The sequence below is a fragment of the Dromiciops gliroides genome, chromosome 3 (genome assembly GCF_019393635.1).
Source record: "Dromiciops gliroides isolate mDroGli1 chromosome 3, mDroGli1.pri, whole genome shotgun sequence".
NCBI classification, from domain to species: Eukaryota; Metazoa; Chordata; class Mammalia; order Microbiotheria; family Microbiotheriidae; genus Dromiciops; species Dromiciops gliroides.
Window position 1 is genome coordinate 558,504,283 of NC_057863.1, and position 24,774 is coordinate 558,529,056.

At 38.8% G+C, this 24,774-nt stretch overlaps 1 protein-coding gene across 11 annotated transcripts in view; it reads right to left on the reverse strand.

Moving 5' to 3' along the window:
• DLG2 (discs large MAGUK scaffold protein 2) overlaps nucleotides 1-24,774 on the reverse strand; it is a 2,692,860-nt gene that overhangs the window by 635,371 nt on the left and 2,032,715 nt on the right. For all 11 annotated transcript variants that reach the window (XM_043992745.1, XM_043992737.1, XM_043992735.1 and 8 more), the window contains one exon: nucleotides 7,120-7,275. In XM_043992745.1, coding sequence (XP_043848680.1) covers nucleotides 7,120-7,275 — 156 coding nt within the window. The remainder of the gene's footprint in view (nucleotides 1-7,119; nucleotides 7,276-24,774) is intronic.

A 24,774-nucleotide genomic window follows, 5' to 3' on the forward strand; every position in this document is an offset into this window, starting at 1 on the left:
TTTATCTGGCTCCCTTCAAAATGAGTGACTGAAGGGAATTTGGGTCTCAAGGTTGCCGATGGAAGCAGTCTTTATTGGCGATAAAAACAAAATCAGGGGCTATGGTTTCAAAATCCAGATTTGTCATCAATTTACTTTGTAGTTTGAGCCCAGAAAAATCTTTATCTCCTATTTATCTTCAGGAAAATACCAATAAAGACAGCAATCAAACTATAAAGGCATCTTGTCCCTCAAAAATCATTGCAAACTATATGTCATTTGTGCAGACCAAGTCCAAGGTAGGGCACTCAGGATGATGAGGCTATATAGGACATACTATATGGGAACGCTCTGATGGGACTGGGTCTGAGAGGACTGCACGGGAATGATGGCAGTCTTTAAGTATTTGAAGGGCTGTCATATGAAATGATAACAACTCATACTTTTGACACTTTGAGGTTTTCAAAGTAAGCTCTGTACAAAGTACTCTTACAAATATTGCCCCTGCTTCACAAAGTGTGAAACTGAGGCTGACAGTTTAAATTCGCCATTCAAGGTGCAACAAAATAAGCCAGGGAGCCAAGTCTTACACTTAGGTCATTGGACCCTACTTGGGCTATTTCCATTATACCATAGAATCCCTGAAGGGAAATTAGCCCACTTCTGCTCGGGGTCAAGAAATAGGAATGATGAGTAGATTCTGCAAAATGGCAGATTTGGGTTCCATTAAAGAAAAAGACTTCCTAATAATGAAGTTTCTCAAAAGGAGAATGGGCTTCCTTGGGAGGGGCTCCTCTCTGTGTCACTAGACAGGGTTGAACAGAAGTCAGCTTATCATTTCTCAAAGATGTTTTATACTTTTTTTTTCTGGGGCAATGAGGGTTAAGTGACTTGCCCAGGGTCACATAGCTAGTTAAGTGTCAAATGGCTGAGGCTGCATTTGAATTTAGGTCCTCCTGAATCCAGGGAAAGTGCTTTACCCACTGTGCCATCTAGCTGCCCCTGTTTTAGACTTTTTAAATCTCAATCTCTCTCTCTCTCTCTCTCTCTCTCTCTGACTGGCCTCTTTGGCTTCCTAGTGAAGCCCATGGACCCCTCCTCAGAATGACACTTTGAAATGTATAAAAGGTTTAGAATTATAAAGGAAACCAACTATATCAACTGTATTGAAGTATACTTATTACACTAAATTAAAAAAAATCACCAAGTTCAAGGAACCCAGGTTAGCAATCCTGGGCTTAGAGAGTATACAGTTACAAGTAAACAAAGTCAATCAATTTATGCACATTTGTTATGTATCTATTATGTGCTAAGTACTGTGCTAAGTCTTTCAGTCCCCACTTTCAAACAACTCATGTCCTAGTTAGGGAAGACAATACATCAAAGCCAGCAAGGGAAGCAAAAGAAAACACTGAGTGTCTGGGAAGATGACAGCTCCATCAAAGAAAATGGAGAAGTTTGGAGGAGGGGCAGATTAAGTGGGAAAAAAAGCAATGTCTCTTCCACTTGAATCAATGAGCAAAGAGACATTAATGAGAGAGACAGCTCACATGTATATAGTGCTTTAAGGCTTACAAAGTGTTTTACAAATATCATCTCATAAAAATTCTGAGAGGTGTTATCATTATCCCCATTTTACCGCTTGAGAAACTGAGGCTGATAGAAGTCAGGTGCCATGCCCGGGGTTGTACCGCTAATGAGTGGCTGAGATGGGATTTGAATCATCCCAACCACAAACCCAACACTCTATCCACTGAACCACATGCTAACTCTCATACTTTTTTAGACACTTCAATAGATCCTTGATCTCATCTGCATGAGTACAGATCATAGTTCAACCCTGCCTTCTCATTCTGTTCAATTATTTGTCCGTGCTGTTCTCTAAGTCCTCCACAGAACATCTCCCCAAAGTCAGAAAGGCCTCCCTTTAGGCCTTTTAAAATATGTTATGAATATCAGGGTAGCAAAAGGTTGTCCATCTGTTATTTCTTACTTGCTACATAACCAGCCTACTCCTTTTTCTGGCCATCCACATCCTCCATGTTTTTTATGCCACTGGTTAGGCATGGGTCATTGTTGGTAATTTCCTGTGCACAATTTGCATCTATGATATAGCTTTCCATTGCCATGGAGCTCATCAGAGATTTTGAATCTTCTGAGCTTATGGGGGTTTATGACAAGGGAATCTAAATTATAGGTGACTCAAAGGGATCATTGTATGGCAATTTGAATGTTTCTGATTCTTAAAATCAATAGCAATTAACACATAAGAAGAAGAAAACTGTTACTCAACCTGAGTACTAGACATACATTTCACGACTGCCAGGACTTTGTTGGCTTACATCCATTTTTGACAAAGGGCCCAGTTGATACTTGCCATTAAAATTGGCCAATAACACTTAGAGGATAAATGATGAATAATATGTCATACAATTCTTTTTAGACAGAGGATACATATATGGTTGTTTCTAGAAGGACACTAAGACAGAGCTATACAAAGAGATTATATATGCACATGGAAATCATACCTCTTGAATCTTGTCCCTGAATTAGTGTTAAAACTTGAACCTGCTACCTCTTACTGTCTCTGAGACATTTTTTTCCTATTACTCCAATGGACTACCCCTCACACAATTTATTCAAAATTTACAGAAGGAGCTAAAGGATTTTGAGTATCTGTAGGACTGGGCAGGTAGGTAACATAGTGGATAGAGTGCAGAGACTAAAGTCAGGAAGACTTTAGTTCAAATCCAACCTCAGACACTTCCTAGTTGTGTGATTGCATGACCCTACACAAGTCACCTTAGTCTATTGCCTTAGTTCCTCATCTGTAAAATAAGCAGGAGAAGGAAATGGCCAACCACTTGAGTATCTCTGCCAAGAAAACCCCAAATGAGCTCACAAAGAGTCGGATACAACTGAAATGACTAAAGAATAGCAAAGGATTGTGCTGAAACTAGAAATCTTCAGCATAGTTCACAACCTTCCTCATCTGCATTAAATTTCTCTCTTCTTTTCTATCTTCAACAAAATTGACTATTATTAGGGATCTTACCACCAAACATTGTATTGTCCATTATTGCTGAAAAGACCCAGAGAAAAAGAGAGAAATGTCCTCCGTCCAATCTAGCTGAGGAAATGCAGCCGTAGAATTATAAATTAAGAGTATCCCTCACATTCTGTTGGACCAAAGGAAGTAGAGCACATTTTGGTGTTTGCAAAGTTTTCTCCCAAATCCAGGTGCTTGTGGTGTTTATTAGGAAAGCTGGGTGGTTGCTTTTTTTCTTTTCCTATTGTTAAAGAATCACATTCTAGATACTATGCATATGAGTGACAATAATAATTCACTCATTTATTCATGCAATAAACATCTGTTAAGCATCTTCTATGAGCTATTCCATAGAAACTGGACTAGGTATAGACACAAAAATATAAATCAGAAATGATCCCTGCCTTTAAAGAGCATATAACTGATCTGTGAGTCTAAGACATGTAAATAAATCCTTCATACATATCAGAATATGATGAGTCTAGATAAATACAAAGTTCTAGGATTTTGGATGAGTAAAGAATTCACTATCAGTTTTTGAAAGTATAGGGGGTAGGGGGCAGCTAGGTGGCACAATGGATAAAGCACTGGCCCTAGATTCAGGAGGACCTGAGTTCAAATCTGACCTCAAACACTTCACACTAGCTGTGTGATGCTGGGCAACTCACTTAACCCTCACTGCCCTGCCCCCCCCCAAAGTGTAGGAGGTAGGAAGTTGAGAAGGTTTCAAGGAGGATGTGACATCTGATGTAGGCCCAGAAGAAAGGATAGGATATGATGAGGGATGTTGGAGAGGATATTCCAAGATACTGATTAACCAAGTCAATGCTCCCTGCTATTTAGTCTACCAGAAGAGCATAACTGATAGAAATAGGTAACAGCAAATAATTTTCTAACGATGTATTTTGATTTTCTGCTTCTTCCTCCTATTGGCAAATGGCAGCTTTGCCATCCCCAAATCAGAATGATATGCTTCATTTTCTTGAGAAATGGTTTCTATGACTCTTTAGAAATAAAGGTGGCTTTAATTAATATGGATAAAGCATTTTGCAATGCTATTAAGCACTAAGCATTGTTAATACAGTGGAAACATCCCAGCTGATTACATGGCTAAAAATTGTTTCTGCATGCATTTCCAAAAATACATTATGCATTATAGAATTTGCTAGTCTTGTCCCCGGGGGATATAAGCAATTGACTTATAAAAGTACCCTCAGAGAATAGCCAAAGAGAGAAATAAGGTTCCAAAGAGACCTGTTAGATTCATTTTTACTCTGAATCACTGTGACGTCCACATTCTCCTTGCCCTCACACCATTCTGAATTATATTTCCATGTTTTCATACTGATAAGCTAACTAGGCAAATGCTTTTCTGAATAGGAAAATTAGAGTTGGACTCCCATGACTTAGGTTGGAGCAAAATGACCTCGCTGAAGTATTCCCAGTTCTTGTTATCTGAAGGGAGGTACCTTGCTCCACATCTTCCTATTCTTTCCCTACCCCCCCCACTCCTTTCTCATTCTCTCTTTCTGTCTCTTTCTCCATCTCCTTCTCCTTCTCTCTCTTTCTCAATCCTTCTTCTCACTCCCTCTCTCTTCCCCTTCAGCCCTCTCTCCCTTTCTCCCCTAATAGACTGGCTAAGTATATATGGACTGTCCTTTTCTCTCTCCAGGCTGCATTCCAAACTTCCTCTACCATAGACCAGTTTTTCATTGTGAAGTCTCACTCCAGTTGTGGAACTGACAAAATAAACGTGTCCTGCATCCCTGTGGCCTCTCCCTCTGATGGCATGGCTCCTTCTAGAACCTGTACTTAAGGAAAGCATCAAAGCCGATCATATCTCATTCTTCTCCTGGCTGAATTCTAGACTTCCTTTACCATGCTTGGTACTGTTGTCTCTCCTTACCACTTTCCAGATTTCTTTTTATGTGTTGTCTTATCCCATTAGCATGTAAGCTCTCTCAAGGCAGGGACTTTCTCTTTGTATTTATATTCCCACTGCTTAGCAGATTGCTTACCACAAAGTAAGTGCTTAATGAATGTTTCTTAATTGACTATCTTGAGAATATGAGCTAGAGCAATTGGCTTGATAAGTTGGGGAAAATAGTTAAACACGAAGAGGGTTATTAACAGTATATTTGGAACTCTGCTGGTACAAAGATCCATCATAATGTATCAGTTCCAGACATTGAAATAACTCAGGAGGACCTATTTATCTACACTATATTATTATTATTATTATTTTGATACTTCAGAAAGGAAGGGGCCATAAACTTATTTGCATTAGAAGGTGGCAAAAATAACTCCCATTATGTGAACCTATAACTCTTTATCCTCCTTAGGAAAATAAGGAAATATGATTGCCAGATTGATAATCTAGTTGAATCATACAGGATGAATAAAATATGGACTCTATGTGACCATTATAGTATTAAAATATATAGCATATAGTATCACAATATTATATGTTGTTATTGTTGTTCTTATTTCTTATTGTTATTGTTGTATTTATTATTCAGTTGTTTCACTAATGTCCTACTCTTTGTGACCCATTTGGAGCTTTCTTGGTGAAGATACTGGAGTGTTTTACCAGTTTTTTCTCAAGTTCAAGTTACTGATAAGGAAACTGAGGTAAACAGGATTAAGTGAGTTGTCCTAGATCATACAGCTAGTAACTGTCCAAGTTTGGATTTGAACTCAGGTCTTCCTGACTCTAGGCCCAGCAATTTATTCACTGAGCCACTTGGCTGTCTGAATATTATATGCTGCATTATTTATATTTTATATAAAACTGTTTATATTTATTAATACATTCACTTATTCAATAAAAACACTTATTAAGCACCAACTAAAAGCAAAATTCTTCCCTGCATACTCAGGGAGATAAGAAATGTAGATAAGCTACAAACCATTTCCTTGAATAGCTAGCAATTTTTCAGTAGCAGGTAAGCACCGCTTCTTACACGGCAGTAATATGCCATTACATTCATGTACCACAATTTGTCTAGCCATTCCCCAATCGATGGACATCTAATCTAGTACAACACCAGGCTGCCTCTCACACAATTTATAGAAGTCATTTTGAGGGTTTGTGTGATTATACATGAGCTAGAAATTTCCCTGAGAGTTTACACGCTTCCCAGTCCTTATTAAATTGCCATCAACTCTCTCAAGCAAAATTGTCTATCTATTTATTGTGGATATGACCCTCAAAAATCCCATTGTCCATTGTGTGAAAGACACTGAGTCGAAGAGAAAGCTGGCCTTTAAGATATATGGGGGGCGGAGCAAGTGTCTGATGGTTTTAAAATTGAGAAGTACTTCTCGCATTTCTGGTGGAAAAAAGCAGGGAGAACACATGCTCTGGTATTTGTAACACTTCCCTAGAAGATGTGTTCCAGTGTCTTTAAAAGGAAAAAAACAAAACAAAACTAAAGTTAAAAATACCTTATTTTTAAAAATGTGTGTGTGTGTGTGTGTGTGTGTGTGTGTATGTGTGTGTAGAAAATAAGATCCTTGAGGGCAGGGAATATCAATAAATGTTTGTTGAATGGAATAGTACTTGTAGTGCTGTAATTATACTCTGAACTGGATTGGTTTTTTGGGGGGGTGGGGTGGGGCAATGAAGGTTAAGTGACTTGCCCAGGGTCACACAGCTAGTAAGTATCAAGTGTCTATGGCTGGATTTGAACTCAGATCCTCCTTAATCCAGGGCTGGTGTTTTATCTACTCTGCCACCTAGCTACTCCCTTTGTAATTATACTCTGAAAAGCTCCTCTATGACCAGATAATTGAAACAAAAAAGGGCATTGCTCCAGATTTCCCTAAAAACAGAGGTAGTGCCCCATAGTCATTTCTATGTAAAGACTTTGGGGCTGACCATCATGTAAATAAAAGTGAACCGTGGGGTATTATATGCATTCTTTTTTCCCCATTTAGTTTTATTTTTATTCTGAACTTAACAAATACCAAATAAAAGGAACATTTCCATATATGCTGTAGAACAGAAGGAGAGGGTTACACATGAAAATCGTTCTTGTGAAGCTGATTCACACTCGAGAAGACAGAGAGAACAAAAACACAGACTGTACCTGGTGATCTCTGTATCTGGGAGGAGGCCCATGTGGTAGTGGGGGTAGGGAGATGTGAGGAGGAAGCTTTTGTCACACTCAACTGGGGAATAGTGCCGGGGAGAAGAAGGTTTCTCACATAGTTTGTTCACAGTGCTGTAAACGGGTTCAGGAGGCCTAGTGATAAAAGAGGAAAAGAACAAGTCTGTATGAACAGTTAACAACATACTGTGGCCACCATCAATGCCTAGGCTTCCTTTAAAGACAAAGAAAAAAGTTAGTGTGGTGAGATGAAGACAGAGCAAACCTTGGGGTCAGGGGGACCTCGGTTTGACATATGACATATGCTAGTTGTACAACCATGAGTAAGTCACATCTCGGTGACTCTAGTGAACTTCTAACAATATAAATCAAAGACGACTTGTTGCTCTGCATTGGTAGTGGGAGTTTTGATGCCAAGAATTCCTTCCACAAATCAAATTCCAGGCCTGGACAAAACACAAAAAGAAAATTCTCAAAGATTCCTTGATCTTTTTAGTATTTCTTTCAGAAAACAGGTTCCTCTGTTAGGTAGACTTTAACTGGCATTAGGAATTACCATGATATCCCACTTGCCCACAAATGTAGTCTTAATTACACGATGAGGGAAGAGACTAGACACTATATAATATAAAGATCTCTAGGTAAAGGAAATGGGCTTATTTAGGTTAGAGACTAGAGTTATGTGGTAGGAAACATGACAGCACTAGTCAACTATTTGAAAGACTTTCCTGCACCAGCTGGTGGCTCAGTGGTTAGAGAGGTGGGCCTGGAGTCAGGAAGACTCATCTTCATGAGTTCAAATCCAGCTTCAGGTACTTCCTAGCTGTGTGACCCTGGGAAAGTCACTTAATTCTGTTTGCTTCAGTTTTCTCATCAGTAAAATGAGCTGGAGAAATGAATAGCAAACCACTTCAGTATTCTTAGTCAAAAAACCCCAAATAAGGACACAGAGAGTCAGACACAATTGAAACATTATTTAATAACAACAACATGTGGGAGTAGGATTAGATTTTGTCTGATTGCCCCAAGAAGACCAAACTTTGAGCCATAGGTAGCAGCCACAGAGAGGAAGAGATTTGGCTGGATAAAAGGAAAGAATTTCTTAACAATGATAACTGTTCAAGAGTGGAATGGATTGTCTTGGGAGATAGTGGATTTTGCTCTCCCTGGAGATTTTTAAGCAGAAACTAGGTGACAATTTGTGGAAAATGTGAAAAGTCAGAGAATTATATCTTTAGAGATAGAAGGAACTTCAGAGGTCATTCAGTCCAATCTCTTCATTTTACAGATAAGGAAACTGACCCTGCCATCCCCTCTCTCCCCCACAAAAAAAGGTTAGGTGATGCCCAAATTCACAAAGGTAGCAAGTGGCAAGAAATAGAAATCAATCCAGATCTTTTATTTTTATTTATTTTATTTTATTTCATTTTATTTTTTGGTGAGGCAATTGGGGTTAAGTGAATTGCCCAGGGTCACACAGCTAGTAATTGTTAAATGTCTGAGGCCAGATTTGAACTCAGGTCCTCCTGAATCCAGGGCCAGTGCTCTATCCACTGTGCCACCTAGCTGCCCCCCAGATCTTTTAAGTTACATTATAGAGATGTGTTTTGTTCATGCTGGACTGGATTTTCTCTGAGGTCTCTTCCAACTTGGAGATCATATTATTACCCTTATCCTATTTATTTTTCATCAACCCCAACACAAAAGATGAAGGCATACAGTAAGAGATTCAACAAACATTTTAAAGTGTGTATTATTGTGCAATTATGTCAAATGCTTAGGATCCAAAATGAAAAATTACAAAATCACTGCTCTTAAAGAACTTATAATCAATTACGCAGATGTCATGTGAATGTACACATGCACATACACATAAACACACAAGTACGATACAAAGTGTGATGTGATGGGAACCAGAAAAGATCCAAAGTGCTCTAGGAAAATGTAAGGAGTGATAAATTATATTCAGGTCAAGAAAAGAGAGTAGGCTTCACAGAGGAGGCATTGCCTAAGTTGTGCCTTTGAAAAAGATTTCAACAGGCAAACATAAGGATGGAGTGTGTTCCAAACATGCAAGATGGCCTATGGGGATGTACACAAATGGGAATGTTCTGTATGAGAGCAAGGCTCCATTGAGGCATTTCTCCAGATCACAGCATCTCATATCTGGGAATATTCTTAGAGGGTATCTACCAGGGGTTCTTAACTTGGTGTACATGACCTTTGAAAAAATTGATAATTGTTTTTCAATATACTTTGTTTCCCTTTGAATGCTATGCATTTTATTTACTGCATTTAGAAACATTACTGAGAAAGGATCCACAGTCTTCATCACATTGCAAAAGGGGTCCATGATTCAGTTTAAGAACTTTTGAATTCCAAGCTAATCACTTCATTCTATGAGCAAGAAGGCTGAGATCCAGAGAGGGGAAGAGATTTAAGCAAAATTACTCATTGAGTGAGGTTGAATCAGGACTAGAATTTGGGTCTTCTAATTCCCATTCCAGAGCTCTGTTCATACATTGTGCTGTCTCCTATTGAAACTTCAGATTGGTTCAAAATGTTCTTTTTAGACAACACCAGTTTAAAAATATGGGATATGATTTGGAGGGTATAAGAATGCCCTAATCAATTGGTAAGTTAATAAGCATTTATTAAGCACCTACTACATACCAGGCATTCTGTGAGTACTAGGGATACAAAGAAAGTCTGGGACACAATGCAGGCAGATCTGAATGAGAAGAGGAAGGTGGTAGAAATATTCAAGTATTGGTTATTAATTCAAAGAAGGCAGGTTCAGTTAGGCCACTTGCATGGTAGAATTGGGGATAGGGAACATGAAGGCAGCAGAAACTAACATAGGGATACAGAGATTCTTTTAAACACACACATGTAGTGAGTCCCTTAAATGCATAAGGTGCTCTGCTAGGCACTAAGAAGGAGAGAGCTATGGAAAGATAGTTGGAGGGAAATGGAAATCTCTAATTCAACCTAATGGGTAATTACTTAATAAATGCTTGTTTATTTCAATTATTATTATTCGCTTAGTATACTGTCTGTAAGCAATGTGTTTAATAAACTCTTTACTATCTATCATCTATCTAATCTACCTATATCTATCTTTTTTCTAATCTCCATCTATCTCTATTGACCATCTATATATATTATTTCATTCTTATTTTCATGTTTATGGAGTTCAGAAAAAGTCTTTGGATAAGTTGTTGCCACTGTTATTATGAATATTGTTGTTATTGTTATTATTATTTTGGGTCAGACTTAAAATTTCACTGGTATCAAGTATTTCAAGTGTGGAAACTTCCTCTATAAATGCACACTGGCAATTCTGGTAACTTATATAGTATTTTAAAGCTAAGTTTTATTTTCTTCAGTAAACAAAAATCTGTCTAGCCCCCAAGCATTCTGACTCCAAGTCAGGCTCTTTCTAAGACAATAGGTTCTGACACCTGGGATAGCTAAATGTGAGGTAAAATGAGGAATCCTATGATGGGCTCTAATTGTCACTTCCCCATTTTGGAGGCTGATTCACTACTGAAAGGAACCACATGTAGAGGCCAAATTCAAAGATTGCAAGATGGGAAAAGAGAATGCAGTTTTTATCAAGGAAAGCAGATATTCTCACTCAAGGCCTGGACACTCTTACCAGATAATCTCAGTGGGCTTCCAGCCTTCAGCAAACAACAATTTACAAATAGCAGCTGTCAAACAAACCAGTCAGCATGGGCTGGAAGAAAATCAGCTGCGTTTCCATTCTTTGCAAACCTTCCCAGTAGCATTGTGAGGTAATTCAGATGGACAGAAGGGCATCTAAAAGGAGATGCCTGCCTAATGTCATGCATGAGCTTCCTGACTTTTGGTTAAGGTCTTAAAGACTTTCATTCTTATATCATTGCAGGAAGCCAGCTCTCCCTACCTGTAAGACTTGAGTGCTAACTTCTTCATCCAGTGTTGGCAATGACAATCCCAGAGAACAATGTGACCAAGCTTTCTAACCAGAGTAGAGCTCTGGTGCTCATGGACAAATGATGGGAAAGTATTTCAATGATTCAACCCCCATCAGAGGAGAGACAAATGAACAGATAGAGAAACAGAGAGAGAGAGAGACAGAAACAGAGTGGGGGGAGAAGGGGGAAGAAAGTGGGAGGGAGGAGGAAAGATGGAATGTAGAAGGAAGAAAGGAAGGACAAAGAGAGGGGAAGGAAGGAAGCCAGGAAAGAAGGAGGGGTAAAGATTAGAGCTAATTAAAAGCAATTTTAGAAAAGACATCTATATGACACATGATATAGAGGCATGGCTCTAAATGAGAACACTCATCCCCCTCCCTGTCCCCTGTTCAGGGAATAATTGGGGCTATCAATTCTTTCACTCATACCACAAGTATCTACTGTTTTTGTTGCTGTTTGTCCTTCATTTTCAAAGATGACTAATGGCATCACAGGGTGATGTCTTGACTTGTACATGAATTGGATTTAGGTGAAGCATAATTGCACAAAGTTGTCAGCCTCACTCTCTCTTCATCAAAGTTCAGTGGCAGGAAGAAAGTCAAGATGACTGGTGATATCCTGGGATGCAGTGTATGACCTTGGCATCTTTGATGTCTGATCAAGCTCTTAGCACTCCACAGCCACCTTCATGGACTTTATATAACAAATTGTTCTCATCTGTCCATTTCACCAGGGAAGTCTTCACATGTTTGGGGTAGACCTCTCCTTAACTCACCAATGGGTTTGAAGCCTGTTGTTTATCCTTGACCTGGTGTAGCCCACCTTTTGAGACAGTTTTACCAGAGTGTGGCCACTGTGCATGCTACAGGTTCTTGGAGCCACAGGTGAGAGTTGGGGAACAGACAGACACCAAAGGTGGATGAGCAGCCTTGACAAGGGCTCAGCAAGCCCTCACACCGGTTGTGCTGGTCCCCCTTTTCACTCCACCATACTGTTTCTCTTATGTAAGTTAATTCTGACTTGAAACCAGAAGTTCTTCAATCCTCTATGGGGCACTAGAATAATTCACGGAGGTGAAAAATGTCTCTCTGTCCCTGATTCTCTCCCCTCTTGCATCTGCCCCTCTCCACCTTCCTTTCCTCTCTCTTCATTTCCTTTCTGCTCCTCCTCTCTCTCCTCCCTATTTCCTTTCCCCTTTCTCCCTCTATACCCCATCACTCTTCCTACCACTGTCTCTGTCTCTCTCCCTCTCTCTCTGTTTCATGCTCTCTGGCTGTTTCTCTCTCATCACCATGACCTACCGACCTGGAAAGACAAACACATGGTGCTGAAAATCATGAGACTTTCATCTCTTTCTCCCTTTGGAAGCGTTTTAAGGAAACACTATTATTTCATACTCTGCAGATTTAGTAAATTTCCCATTTGGAAATGGCTGCAGTGACTTAGGCTTCAGCTGATGCCTCCAATACCTTTGGCAGCAGTGACTGCTGAGTTGTATAACATTCAGGATTTATGACTTGACTCCAATCAATTACTCACTGTCTCTACTCTTATTAATCCAGAGATATAGCACCTGATATCACAGCCTCATTTTTGCCTGGCACACAGCTTCTCTCTCCTTCCCAATTGATTTTATTTTATTTATTCTTGCCCCCCTCCCTCCTCATTCCCCAGGGCTATAAGCTAAAGAGAACACATATAAAATCCAAACTCTATTTTCTAGATTGTGGGGACACTGGTTATCTCTGGGAGAAAAGAAGATAAAAAATCTTACAAAAGTTCTCTTCTTCAAACACAGAGATAATCAACCAGTATTAAAGTCTAACGTGGATAGTTCTTCTCAGCCTAGATGAAAGTTTCCTAGATAGAGAAGGGTTCATATTTACACAGGGTGTTCCAAAAGTCTTAGATATTTTTAAGCTATTAAGCTACTTTAAAGCTTAAAACTGCAGAAAAACTTTTGGGATAACCTATATACCAATCAACAAGCATTTACGTAGTGTAAGCTATGTATATGCTCAGAACTCTGCTAGGTACTGGGAATAGACAGGGAAAAACTAAATAATCTTTAGAATCAATCAAGATCTGTTATGTGTCAGTCACTGTGCTAAGTACTTGGGATAGAAAAAGAGGCAAAAGAGAGTCCTGCTGACAAGGAGCTTACAGTCTAATGGGGGAGAAAACATACAAATATATACGAAGCAAGCTATGTACAAGAGGAATAGGAGATAATTAACAGAGGGAAGTCACTGGAATTAAGAGAGGTTGGGGAAGGCTTCCTTTAGAAGCTAGGATTTTAGTTGAGATTTAAAGGAAGCTAAGGAGGTCTATAGTCTGAGTGTAGAAGGGAGAGTATTACAGGCATGAGGGACACCAGAGAAAAGGCCCAGAACTGAGAAGTGGAGTGTCTTGTTAATGGGATAGCCAGGAGGCATCACTGGATAGAAGAGTATGGGTTGAGAAACAAGATGTAAGACCACTAGAAACGTATGAGGGGATAATGTTATGAAGGGCTTTGAATGCCCTTTGTGACCACACTTGGGATTTTCTTGGTAAAGATAATGGGGTGGTTTGCCGTTTCCTTCTCTATCTCATTTTACAGATGGGGAAACTGAGGCAAACAGGGTTAAGTGACTTGCTTAGGATCACACAGCTAGTATTTGAGGCCAGATTCAAACTCATGAAGATGAGTCTTCTGGACTTCAGGCTCTACACTCTATCCATTGTGCTACTTAATTGCCCCACGAATCAACAGAGGGATGGATAAAAACAAAGTTGTAATGGGAGTAAACTACAGATTATTTGGAAAAATGGACAGCATTAATAAAGAGTTCAAGAAGCAGATTACAAACTTGTCAAGGGGGAATGTAAGGGTAGGAAATTCTAATTATGTGTCTATGTACCAGAATTTTTTTATTACGCACAGTAGAGAAGCTGATAAATCTTGAATTTGGATACTGATAGCTCCTTTCTTCCAAAAGTGGTAGAAATGATAAAGAGCACTGATGTTCTGAACTTGATTCTGACCAATGAGTTGCTCTTGATTTCTGAAGCATAGATTAGAGGAATATCAATCAGAAATGACTATCTGATCTTAGAATTCCTTATACAGAAAGAAAGGAAAGCTTGGCACACTTTAGGCTTTAGGAAAGAAGATGTGAATATGTGCATAGGAATGTTAGGTAGGATTCAATTCTATGATGCAAGTTGGCTAAATTGGGATGATAAGTACTCAAGGATAAAAATCTAATAGCAAATACAAATGATATAAATAAAAAAGAAAAGGAACTGGCTAGAGACCAGTATGGATGCACAGGAAACTCATTAATTATGTTAGATTTTTCAAGAACATGTATAGAAAATTGGCAAATACTTGAGGATAAATAGAAAAGATTGGCACAATACTATAAGAATAATGTTAAGAATACCATGTCTTTAAAGAAAGATAAAAAGGTCTTTTTTCTATTTTAGAAATTATATTCTAGGCAAGAGGAAGAATAAAGAAGGGATAGAGCTGTTACTTGATGTTAATAGATGATGAGATAAATCAATCAGTCAATAGATATTTATTAAATGCCTACCATGTACAGGCATTGGGCTAAATTCAAAAGATAGTTCATGCCCTCAAGAGCTTTACACTTTAATGGCATTAATGTGCAAACAAATATATGCAAAGCAAATTACATATTGGACAAATAGGAATAATTAACAGACAGAAGGAATTGGAACTAAGAGGGGTTGGGGAAAACTTCTTGTACAAGGTGTAAAGGAACCCATGGAGGTCAGTAGCCAGAGCAAAGGAGGGAGAATATGCTGGATAGCCAGAAAGAATTCCCAGAATAGAGATGTGGAGTATTTTGTGCATGAAATAACCAGGAGTCATCAATGAATAGAAGTGTATGTGTTGGGGCAGCTAGGTGGCACAGCGGATAGAGTACCATCCCTGGATTCAGGAGGACCTGAGCTCAAATCTGACCTCAGATACTTGACACTTACTAGTTGCATGACCCTGGGCAAGTCACTTAACCCCAATTGCCTCATCAACAACAAAAAAGAAGAGTATGTGTTGAGGAAAAAGATGTAAGAAAACTAGAAAGGTAGGAGGGGATAAGGTTATGGAGGGCTTTGAATGCCAAACAGAGCACTTGGTATTTGTTCCTGGAGGCAATAGAAAGCCACTGGGGTTTATTGAGTAGGGGGGAAATGATCAGTCCTTCACTTTAGGAAAATCACTTTTGACTGAATGGAAGATGGATTGGAATAGGGAGAGCCTTGAGACAGAAGACTTACCAATGGACTATGCCAATGATACAGGTATGAGTTGATGAGGGCCTATGGTAGAATGGTGGCAGTGTCAGAGGAGAGAAGGGGGCATATTCAAGAGATGTTGCAAAGAGGAAATTGACAGGCTTTGACAACAGCTTGGATATAGGGGGTGAGAGATAAAGAGGAATCCAGGATGACTCTTAGGTTGTGAGCCTGAGGAATTGGGAGGGTGTATAGGAAAGTAGGAGAAGGGGAGGGTTTAAGAAGGAAGTTAATGATGTCTGTTTTGGATGTATATGTCTACTAGCCATTCAGTTTGAGATGTCTGAAAGGCAACTGGAGATTTGATCCTGGAGCTCAGCAGAGGAATTGGGGCAGGAAAGGTAGGTTTAAAAGTCATCTGCATAGAGATAGTAATGAAATCCACAGGAGCTGATGTGATCACCGAGTGAAGTAAATATAGAGGGAGAAGAGAACCAAGACAGAGCCCCGAGTGACATGTAGAGGAGAGCTGTCTAGTGCTTATTTTACTCTTGTTTCCAAGCAAAGAGAATACCCTTTGTCAACAAAAAGGCAGAACAATAGCATTTAGATGGATGTGATGCAGGCTCCACTTCTTGTGACTCTTGAATGAGCACAGTTGTGGGAGATGTGACGTATGCTTGGGGAAGGGAAATTGTTTTCTGAATATACAGAACCAAGAAGAGGATGAGAATCTTTAAGCTATACATCAGAGAGGTTGGTTTTGATTCCTGGCAAACATCAATTAATAATCAATCAATCAGTATTTATTAATCTCCCAGTAGGTTCCAGGCACCGTGCTAAGCACTGGGCACTGTGAACATAGCATTAAAGGGAGAGCCTATAATTATTCAGCAACATCCAAATCCAATTTTAATAGATGCAATGGAATGGCATTAGATAAATGATAGTACAGGCTTTGTGAAGGAAGTCACAGATTGTGCTGAATTTTGGACTAGAATTGAACTTGTTTCCTTATTTAGGTCCCACCAGACACCATAGATTTGCATGGGATAGATAGTTGTATATTCATTCCAATATTGTATTCTTGGGGACCGGAATTCGCTAAATACCATATTCTCTAATCAGGAAATTCTCCCAAGCAAAGAGTGTCCAAGGCCATGTGGCTGCTACAAGTCATGCATGAAGCATCTTTAGGAGTTGCCCCTTTACCACCCAGAGGCAAGGGAACAACCTCCATTATGGTCAGGATTCTGAGCAGCATCCTGCAAGAGAAGCTGGCTTTTGCCCCTCTATTGAGACTACAGTTGATGAGTTTTAATTGGGATTTGGCTGATTCTCCAAAAGAAACAGAAGCTACCATCACTTCCTATTAGGACACTAAATAGGGAATGCACAGAAAAGGGATTTACAAGCTTGTTCCTGAATTATATTTGAGTTGTGGACCTAGGAATGAGAGGCCCTGTCTTCTCCATGATAAGCCTCCCAAGTTGCTCAGGTTGAAATGGAATGAATTTCCATAACTCTCATGCTGTATAGTCCAGTTCTAATGGCAGACTGATTCCCCATTGGGAAAGCTAGGAAGAAAAAATATTGATAATATGGACACAACTTCTAATTTAGCTAATAACTCAGTCATCTGAACATTATGCTGTTCACTTACCACCCTTTAGTATTTGTTTGGAACATGGTAGTCACTTAATAAATGCTTGTTGAACTGAATTATTTAGTTTGCATATAAATGACTTTCTTAACCCATCTGCAGAATTATCTTCATTTCCCCTGGATATCTGTTTTGATGATTTCAGATTATTAAGACAAAAATGTACTGAGGGACTTAGGACAAGAGAGGGAACCATCTAGCAAAGGTAGGTATAATAGAGGCAAGTAGGGGGTTGACTGCAGAGGAGGCTGGATCTGGAATCAGGAAGACCTATGTTTGAATTCTCACTCAGTCACCCACTGGCCATGTGACCTTGAACAAGTCATTTAAACTTTCTTGGGCTTAGTTTCCTCATCTGAAGTGTAGTAATAATAACACCACCTATGACAGAGGGGTATGGTGAGGATCAAATGAGATCATGCATGCAAAGTGCTTTGCAAGCTCTAAAGTGATGTATAAATGCTATTGATGATGATGATGATCGTTATTATTTAATGGAAAGATCATTGGACCTGGAGTCAGGAGGGACATGGGTTCAAATACTGACACTGACACTTACTAGCTGGGGGATATAAACCTGAATTTCCTTCTTTGTAAGGTGAGATCCTGGGGATACAAAGAATACATTTTGAAATGCAGAGATCTAATCTCATTTGAAGTGCAGAGATCTAATATCAGGAAAGGTAGAGAGAAAAGAAGGAAAGAAAAGCAGAAAGTTCTCCTTGTACGAAATGTCCAAGGACTCCTGGGAACATTGCTTTGTGCGATTGTGTGGCCCTGGATGTGTCCCTCTAGGCCAGAATCCTACTGCTCCACCCTCTTCCCTTGGCTCTTTGTTCTGCCAAGTGATTGTTGCTCTCCCCCACAGAAAGATCGATTCCTCCCCTGCATCCTGTTTTGCCCCCAAGAACATAAACTTATCACTTACCCAGAAGTATGCAGGCCACACATAGACAATGTTTTTAGCAAGTTTTTTTTTTTTTTCGAATCAGGCAAAAACAGAGAAAGCTATATCTGTCAACTTAGAAGCATTTGCTTCTATACCGTGGTGTTAGGTAAATGATAATACAGATTTTGTGAAGGAAGGCACAGATTGTAGAGGAAGTGAATAGACATTTTCTATAGTGCCTACTATGTTCCAGACATTGTGCTAAGCACTTTAAAAATCTCATTTTATCTTTATAGCAACTATGAAAATTAGGTACTATTATAATATTCATTTTAGTTGAGGAACTGAGTCAAACAAAAGTTAACTCTTGCCCAATGCCATACAACAAGTAAATATTTGAGGCTGTATTTGGCCTCAGGTCTTCCTGACTCTAGGCTCAGTGTTCTATCTAATCATGCCAATTTACTATTTTTTTTTGTAAAAGAAGTTTTTGTGAAAAAAAAGAAGTGTTTGTGGGCCACTCATAATGTGTACAGGCTTATAGAATGGAATGGAGCCATTAATCAGCTTATTATAGATCAATTAATATAAGATTAGGCATGTGGGAGGCAGTTGGATGATGTAGTGAATAGAGCACTGGCCCTGGAGTCAGGAAGATCTGAGTTCAAATCCACTCTCAGACACTTACTGGTTGTGTGACAATGGGAAAGCCACTTAACCCTTATTTGCCTCAGTTCCAGAACAATGGAATCAGCATAGGAAATGGGCAACATGAGTTGTATAAATTACCCTGGGAACTTGTGACTTAGCTACACAGTATCCTTTGATATGTCCTTGTCCTTGACTATGACATTTCAAGTCCTATGTATTCTCATAGAGTCCCTCCCCTTTTCTCTTCCTTTAAGATACAAGTCAAACACTATCTTCTACATGAAGCCTTTCCTGAACTCCTTAATTTCTAGGGCCTCTCTCCCAAGTTATCTTGTATTTAATCATCCATTCACTTCCCCAGGAAAAACCCATGGACAACATTCTTGGGGTCATATAGTCAGATGTGACTGAACAACAACAATAAGAAGGTGGCATAGTCCAGTGGCATCCACTTTATGCCAAGAGAGCCAGAAGGTTAAAAGGTCCTAGACATAGGACTTGCAAGGGCCTTAGAAGCCATCTAGTTTAGACCTATCCATTCATTGATAAGGAGACTGAATTGGCAGCAGGGGGAGTGGTGAAATGATTGGCCCAATGTCACACAGATAGGAAAAATCAGAGGTAGGATTTGAATTCAGGTCCTCTGACTCCATGGCCAGTTCACTTTCCACTACCATATTCAGATATTTATGGCAAGATATGGACAAGAGTCACAAAGGATAAGGGAACATAGATGGGTAGTGTGACCTATATTATTGGAGAAAGTACCACTTACTGGCTGGGAGAGAGATACTAACTAGCTGTGTGACCCTGGGCAATCATTTAACCTCTGTTTGCCTTAATCCACTGGAGAAGGAAATAGTAAATCAATCCAGTATCTTTGTGAAGAAAACCCCATGAACAGCACTGGCATGCTATGTTGCATAGGGTCACAGTCAGAGACAACTGATCAACTGAACAATAACCAATATTGATAAGAAACAGACCTATTGAAGTCAGTGAACCTAGGAGCTAGAGGGGGACATCTTAAATAATAAGAAATAGAAAAGAGGAGATAAAGTCCAATCCTCTCATTTTACAGATGAAGAAACTGAGGCTCAGAGAGCCATGTAGAAAGTAAATGTCTAACGTAAGGTTTGAACCTAAGTCCTCTTGACTCTAACTTCAGTGTTCTATCTACTGTGGGTAAATATATTAATGGTAGTGTGGTAAAAATTATTTGTGGTAAAGATTAATTTTTGATAGTTTTACCTGAGTCATTTGGGAGGGCCCACACCTGGCCCACCTTCAGATTACATATGCTACTGAGAAGGACCTCCTCCTTTGGGGGAGGAAAAACTGAATGCCACCAGAAAGAAGGGAACTTCCAGTAGGTGGGGCATGTTAAAAAGCTCTCGCTCTTTAGGTCTGGCGAGCAGTCTGGTGGCGTCCTGGACCTGGCAGTGGCACGTGTTTTGTTCTGATGAGTAACTGTAGACTGACCAGGATTGGTGAGTTCAGTTACGGAAAAACCCTAAAGTCCTTTGAACTAGCTTAATTGGGAATGCTCTGGGATTGCATAGGCTAAGCTTAGAGTTAAGACTATGTATCTGTATTTCTACTTCCTTATTTTCTTAATTGGTTTCACCTTTGTGGTTTAATTAATTTCCAAGTAATAAAATATGATCCTTTATGAACTAAAGCTCAGAGGCTCCTTTTCTTATTGGCCTGGGAGGAATATATAAAAAGGAAAGTTCAAAGGGGAGATTAAACCTAAAAGAGTCCCTCATATTTCTGGGACCCCAATATTAAGGTGAGTCACCCAAATAACGCTCTGTATATCAAATTTTGGCCCTCACAGTTGGCAGGAGGAGATTTGACAACCAATTGGATGTGTGATGATTGGACAAGAAAGAGCCAGAAAGTCTGGTGAAGGTTCCTGACTAGGAGAATTGGTAGTTAGCATCCTAAGATGAGATGTGGTTATTGGTGATGACCCTGATCATTCTACATTATTATCTAAATTACAATTCTCTGCCAAACAAAATGCTGTGTCTGGCACAGAGGAGGAACTGGGAAAATACTTGTTCAATGTAATTAGTGCTTTTTTGTGGACTGAAATTTCACCATTAAAGGAGGTAAGAGAAAGGAAAGTGTCCCCTGACTTCCATGGGGGCTAGTTATCTCTCCTTGTTTAAATAATTAATAGCATTTTACCCGGGCATCTCCATTGCATTTCTCCCAATTTCCCCTTGTGTCCTGGTACCTCTGTCTGTGTATCTTCTCCCCAATTCCACTGTGAGTTGCTTGAGAGAAGACTCTGTGCCATATTTATTTTTGTATCCCCAGGGTGTAGAAAACCAAAGATGCCTCATAATTGTTTATTGAAAATGTGTTTTGAGAAAGAATTAGGTATAATAATTCCCAGTAACATTCAATTCTGAGGTTTGTGATAAACCACTTTCCTTATAATGCCTCTGTGAAGTGGTTAGTCCAGGTAATATCACTTCTGTTTTTTCCCCCCAGAAAAAGAAGATGAAGCTCAGAAAGACATTTTACCAGGATTACCCAGTTAAAAGATTCCCAGATCAGCAACTCAAATCAAGCCAACCATATTACCATATTAGTTATCTTTCATTCTAAAGCCAAAGTCTACTGTTCTTTCTATTGCTTCGCATCTCACTGCTTTTCCTGTAAGGAATGCTAGAAGTAGGTAGATAAAGAAGAATGAATGTTTCCTTTCCTAATGAAGAACCAGAGCACTGTTGACAAATCAAATAAGGTACAGAAGTTCGTGAATATTAATCTGAACACGTAACACTGAACACTGAAAGTACCTGTTCCCACATTAGGTAACAGTCTGTATTTGTTGTGATAAATACAGCAAGTTAAAAAAAAAAAGCTTTAATCAAATCAACACCTGTGTACCAATCTGTGAAATAGGTAAAAGATAAACAGACCTGGGTATGAGAGGAGACATAGGTTAGTTATAAGAGGACTTGAAGTCAAAAGACTGGGATGGTAGTTTTGGTTTCATTCTTTACTAGTTGTGTGATCTAAGACAAGCTGTTTACACTCCAGGAATTTCTATTTCTTTATATTTAGAAAAGAATAACTTTGGTACCAAGAAGTGGTATGAAAGACATCACTGAGGACTTATCTGATAGCAAAGGAAATGGTGAAGTGATATAGTAAGGGTGAGAGTTAGAGACAGACATTAGTATAGATTACAATAATACCCATGAACTAATAAAAGGGCCAAAGGATGGATTCCAATAATTTAGGTGAGTCTATTGTGGGGAGTTTTTGAAAAGACATAGATCAGAATTACAAAGAATGAAAGAACATGGCTAGATTGAGATTTCTGCTGGTAAAGGGGGCAGTCAAGGAGATGACACAAGTCACAGTGAAGTGAAGGAAAAACATTGGCCCAAATACAGTACACAAGTTTAATAAGAAATGATGAGCCTGCTGATTTCAGAAAAACCTGGAAAATATATATGAACTGAAGCAAAGTGAATTGACCAGAACCAAGAGAACATTGTACACAGTAACAGCAATATTGAGATGATCAATTGTGGATAAATTAGCTCTTCTCAGCAATACAATCATTCAAGACAATTCCAAAGGACTCATGATGAAAAATGCTATCTACCTTCAAAGAAAAAAAACTGATGGAGATTGAAGCACACTATTTTTATTTTTTTGTGTTTTTTTCTTTTGATCTGCTTCTTCTTTCACAACATGACTAATATGAAGATCAGAAGAATCAATAAAAGAACACTCTCAAGGTCTCTCTGAAGAACTTTGGAAATGATTGTGTAACATGGGAGATGCCAGCAAAGCACCACCCAGCATGACACGCCTGCATCAAAGAAGGTGCTGTGCTCTCTGAGCAAAGCAGAATTGAAATAACTCAAAAGAAATGTGAGAAGCTCAAATTTAGAGAAGCCACTCCAAATGTCAACATAGACTATTTGTACCCGACCTGTGGTAGAGCATTCTGAGCTTGTATTGGTCTGATCGGCCAGTCAGAAACATTATAACTTGATTCTAACACAGTCATGTTATTTTGGTCCTCTTCTAGAATAAAGGACAACTAATATGGTGATATGGTTTGCTTGATTTAACACATATAACCTATATCAAATTGCTTACTGTCTTAGGGAGGGTTGAGGTGAGGGAGAGAGAGAAAATTTACAACTCAAAAATTTCAAAAAAGAATTTTAAAATTGTCTTTATATATAACTTGGGAAAATATAAATTATATAAAATAAAATATAAATTACAATTTTAAAATATTTAGCACGACATTTACTGGTAAATATGAATAACATAGGTAGAAATGTGGACCCTGAGTCCTTAAGCTATATTGTGTTCTTGACCTAGATTGACATTTATATGCCAATAAAAGACTGTCTTCTCTTGAAGAGCCTTATCCTGGCCCCCAAATAGTTTTTGTGTGTGTAAATGTGTCTAATCAGTCTCTAAAATAAGTGTGGAGGTATAGACACATAATCAGAATTTAACATGGCTTGAAAGGGAATTTCAGATCTCAAATCAGATAATTTCCTAGGACTGGGAACACCAGCAAAAGAATAGATTTAATTTTAGCTTGGTGCATTTTATTTACTTTTGTAGGGTTTCTAGATAAACGTGGTAGCTCATAGCCCTTGTTTATGCAATAAAAGGATCTCACTTTGCCCCTGTCATGAGAGGCTTTCAAGTCACTACATACCTGTAGATGGTAGTTGCAGAGAGTACCTGGTCCTAGAAAGACTAGATAAGTGAAAACTTCAAAATAGTAGCAGAAATTAGTGGTCATGAGATAAGAGAGATTCATATTTGATAAGACATAACCAATGAATAAAAGCAATGTAGCATCTAGTAAATAGCAGAACAATGGAATCAGCATAGGAAATGGGCAACATGAGTTGTATAAATTAACCTGGGAACTTGTGACTTAGCTACACAGTATCCGTTGATGTGTCCTTGTCCTTCACTATGACATTTCCAGTCCTATGTATTCTCATAGAGTCCCTCCCCTTTTCTCTTCCTTTAAGATACAAGTCAAGCACCATCTTCTACATGAAGCTTTTCCTGAACTCCTTAATTTCTAGTGCCTCTCTCCCAAGTTATCTTGTATTTAACTACTTTATACTTATTTGCATTTACTCACTTTATGTTTTTGCTGAATACATATACTCACTGCCTCCTCTATTAGAATGTAAATTCCTTGCAAAGAGGGAGTTTCATTTTTTGTACCCATATCCCCAAAGTCTAGCACAATTCCTTCCATTTAGTAGGCACTTGCTGATTCAGTGAATTTACTAGATCCATACATTCCCTACCCATCCTACTACTCCTTTACTCCTTTTTTCAAAACATATACTCCACACCCTATACTTTTACCTCTTGCCCCAAGACAAAAATCTTTGAAAAGTTAATATAATTAAGTCTATTGCAGAGACATCAAGACTAGGGAGAGGAAAGCAAATCAAAGAATCAATCTGAGATTCATTGAAAGACCAAATTCCTGAACACCTTATTGGAGCCTGGGTGGGTTGGTACCACTGGCCATATCCAGCAGACTGAAGATTATTCAGAGATAGTATAGTAAAGAAAAGCAAACTTATTTTTCTTGAAGAAAGGATGGGAAAGGCCAAAGAGGGAGAAGGCCAAAAGATTCAGAGAAAAAGGAACATTATAAGAGTAAAAAGAAAGCACAAAGATAGCTGTCTCTGCAGGGTTCCCTTCTGTGGATGATGGTGCTAAAATGTGATATCACAAAAATACAGAATATAAAAACACAATCCTCCTCTCTCCTCAAGGGATCCAAAGAACAGATTATTATTATTTTTAATCTATAACACCTGAGCAAACTGAGTTGCCAAATCTGTTTTTGGGCTGGTCTGCACTTCAATTTTCTCAGAAATCAATAAAGTAATCTTTGAAAGCTTTTAGCCTAATTAAACTATCCAAAATGGGATGCCAAGTTTAACTGCATGAGTTAATGCTATTTATTCAGCTAAGCACTTATGAATGCCAATTTGGACACTTTTTGAATATAAGAATTATTTGGGAGTTGGGGGATGGATGGGAGTGAGTACCTTCCCTCACAGGAAGCTCAATTTGAATTCAGATAGATTCTCCCCAGTGAAACAACTGTTCCAAATTAATTTTATCTTTATCAGCAGGAAGGAAACAGATTTGATGCTGATATAATTAAATGAATTTGCTTT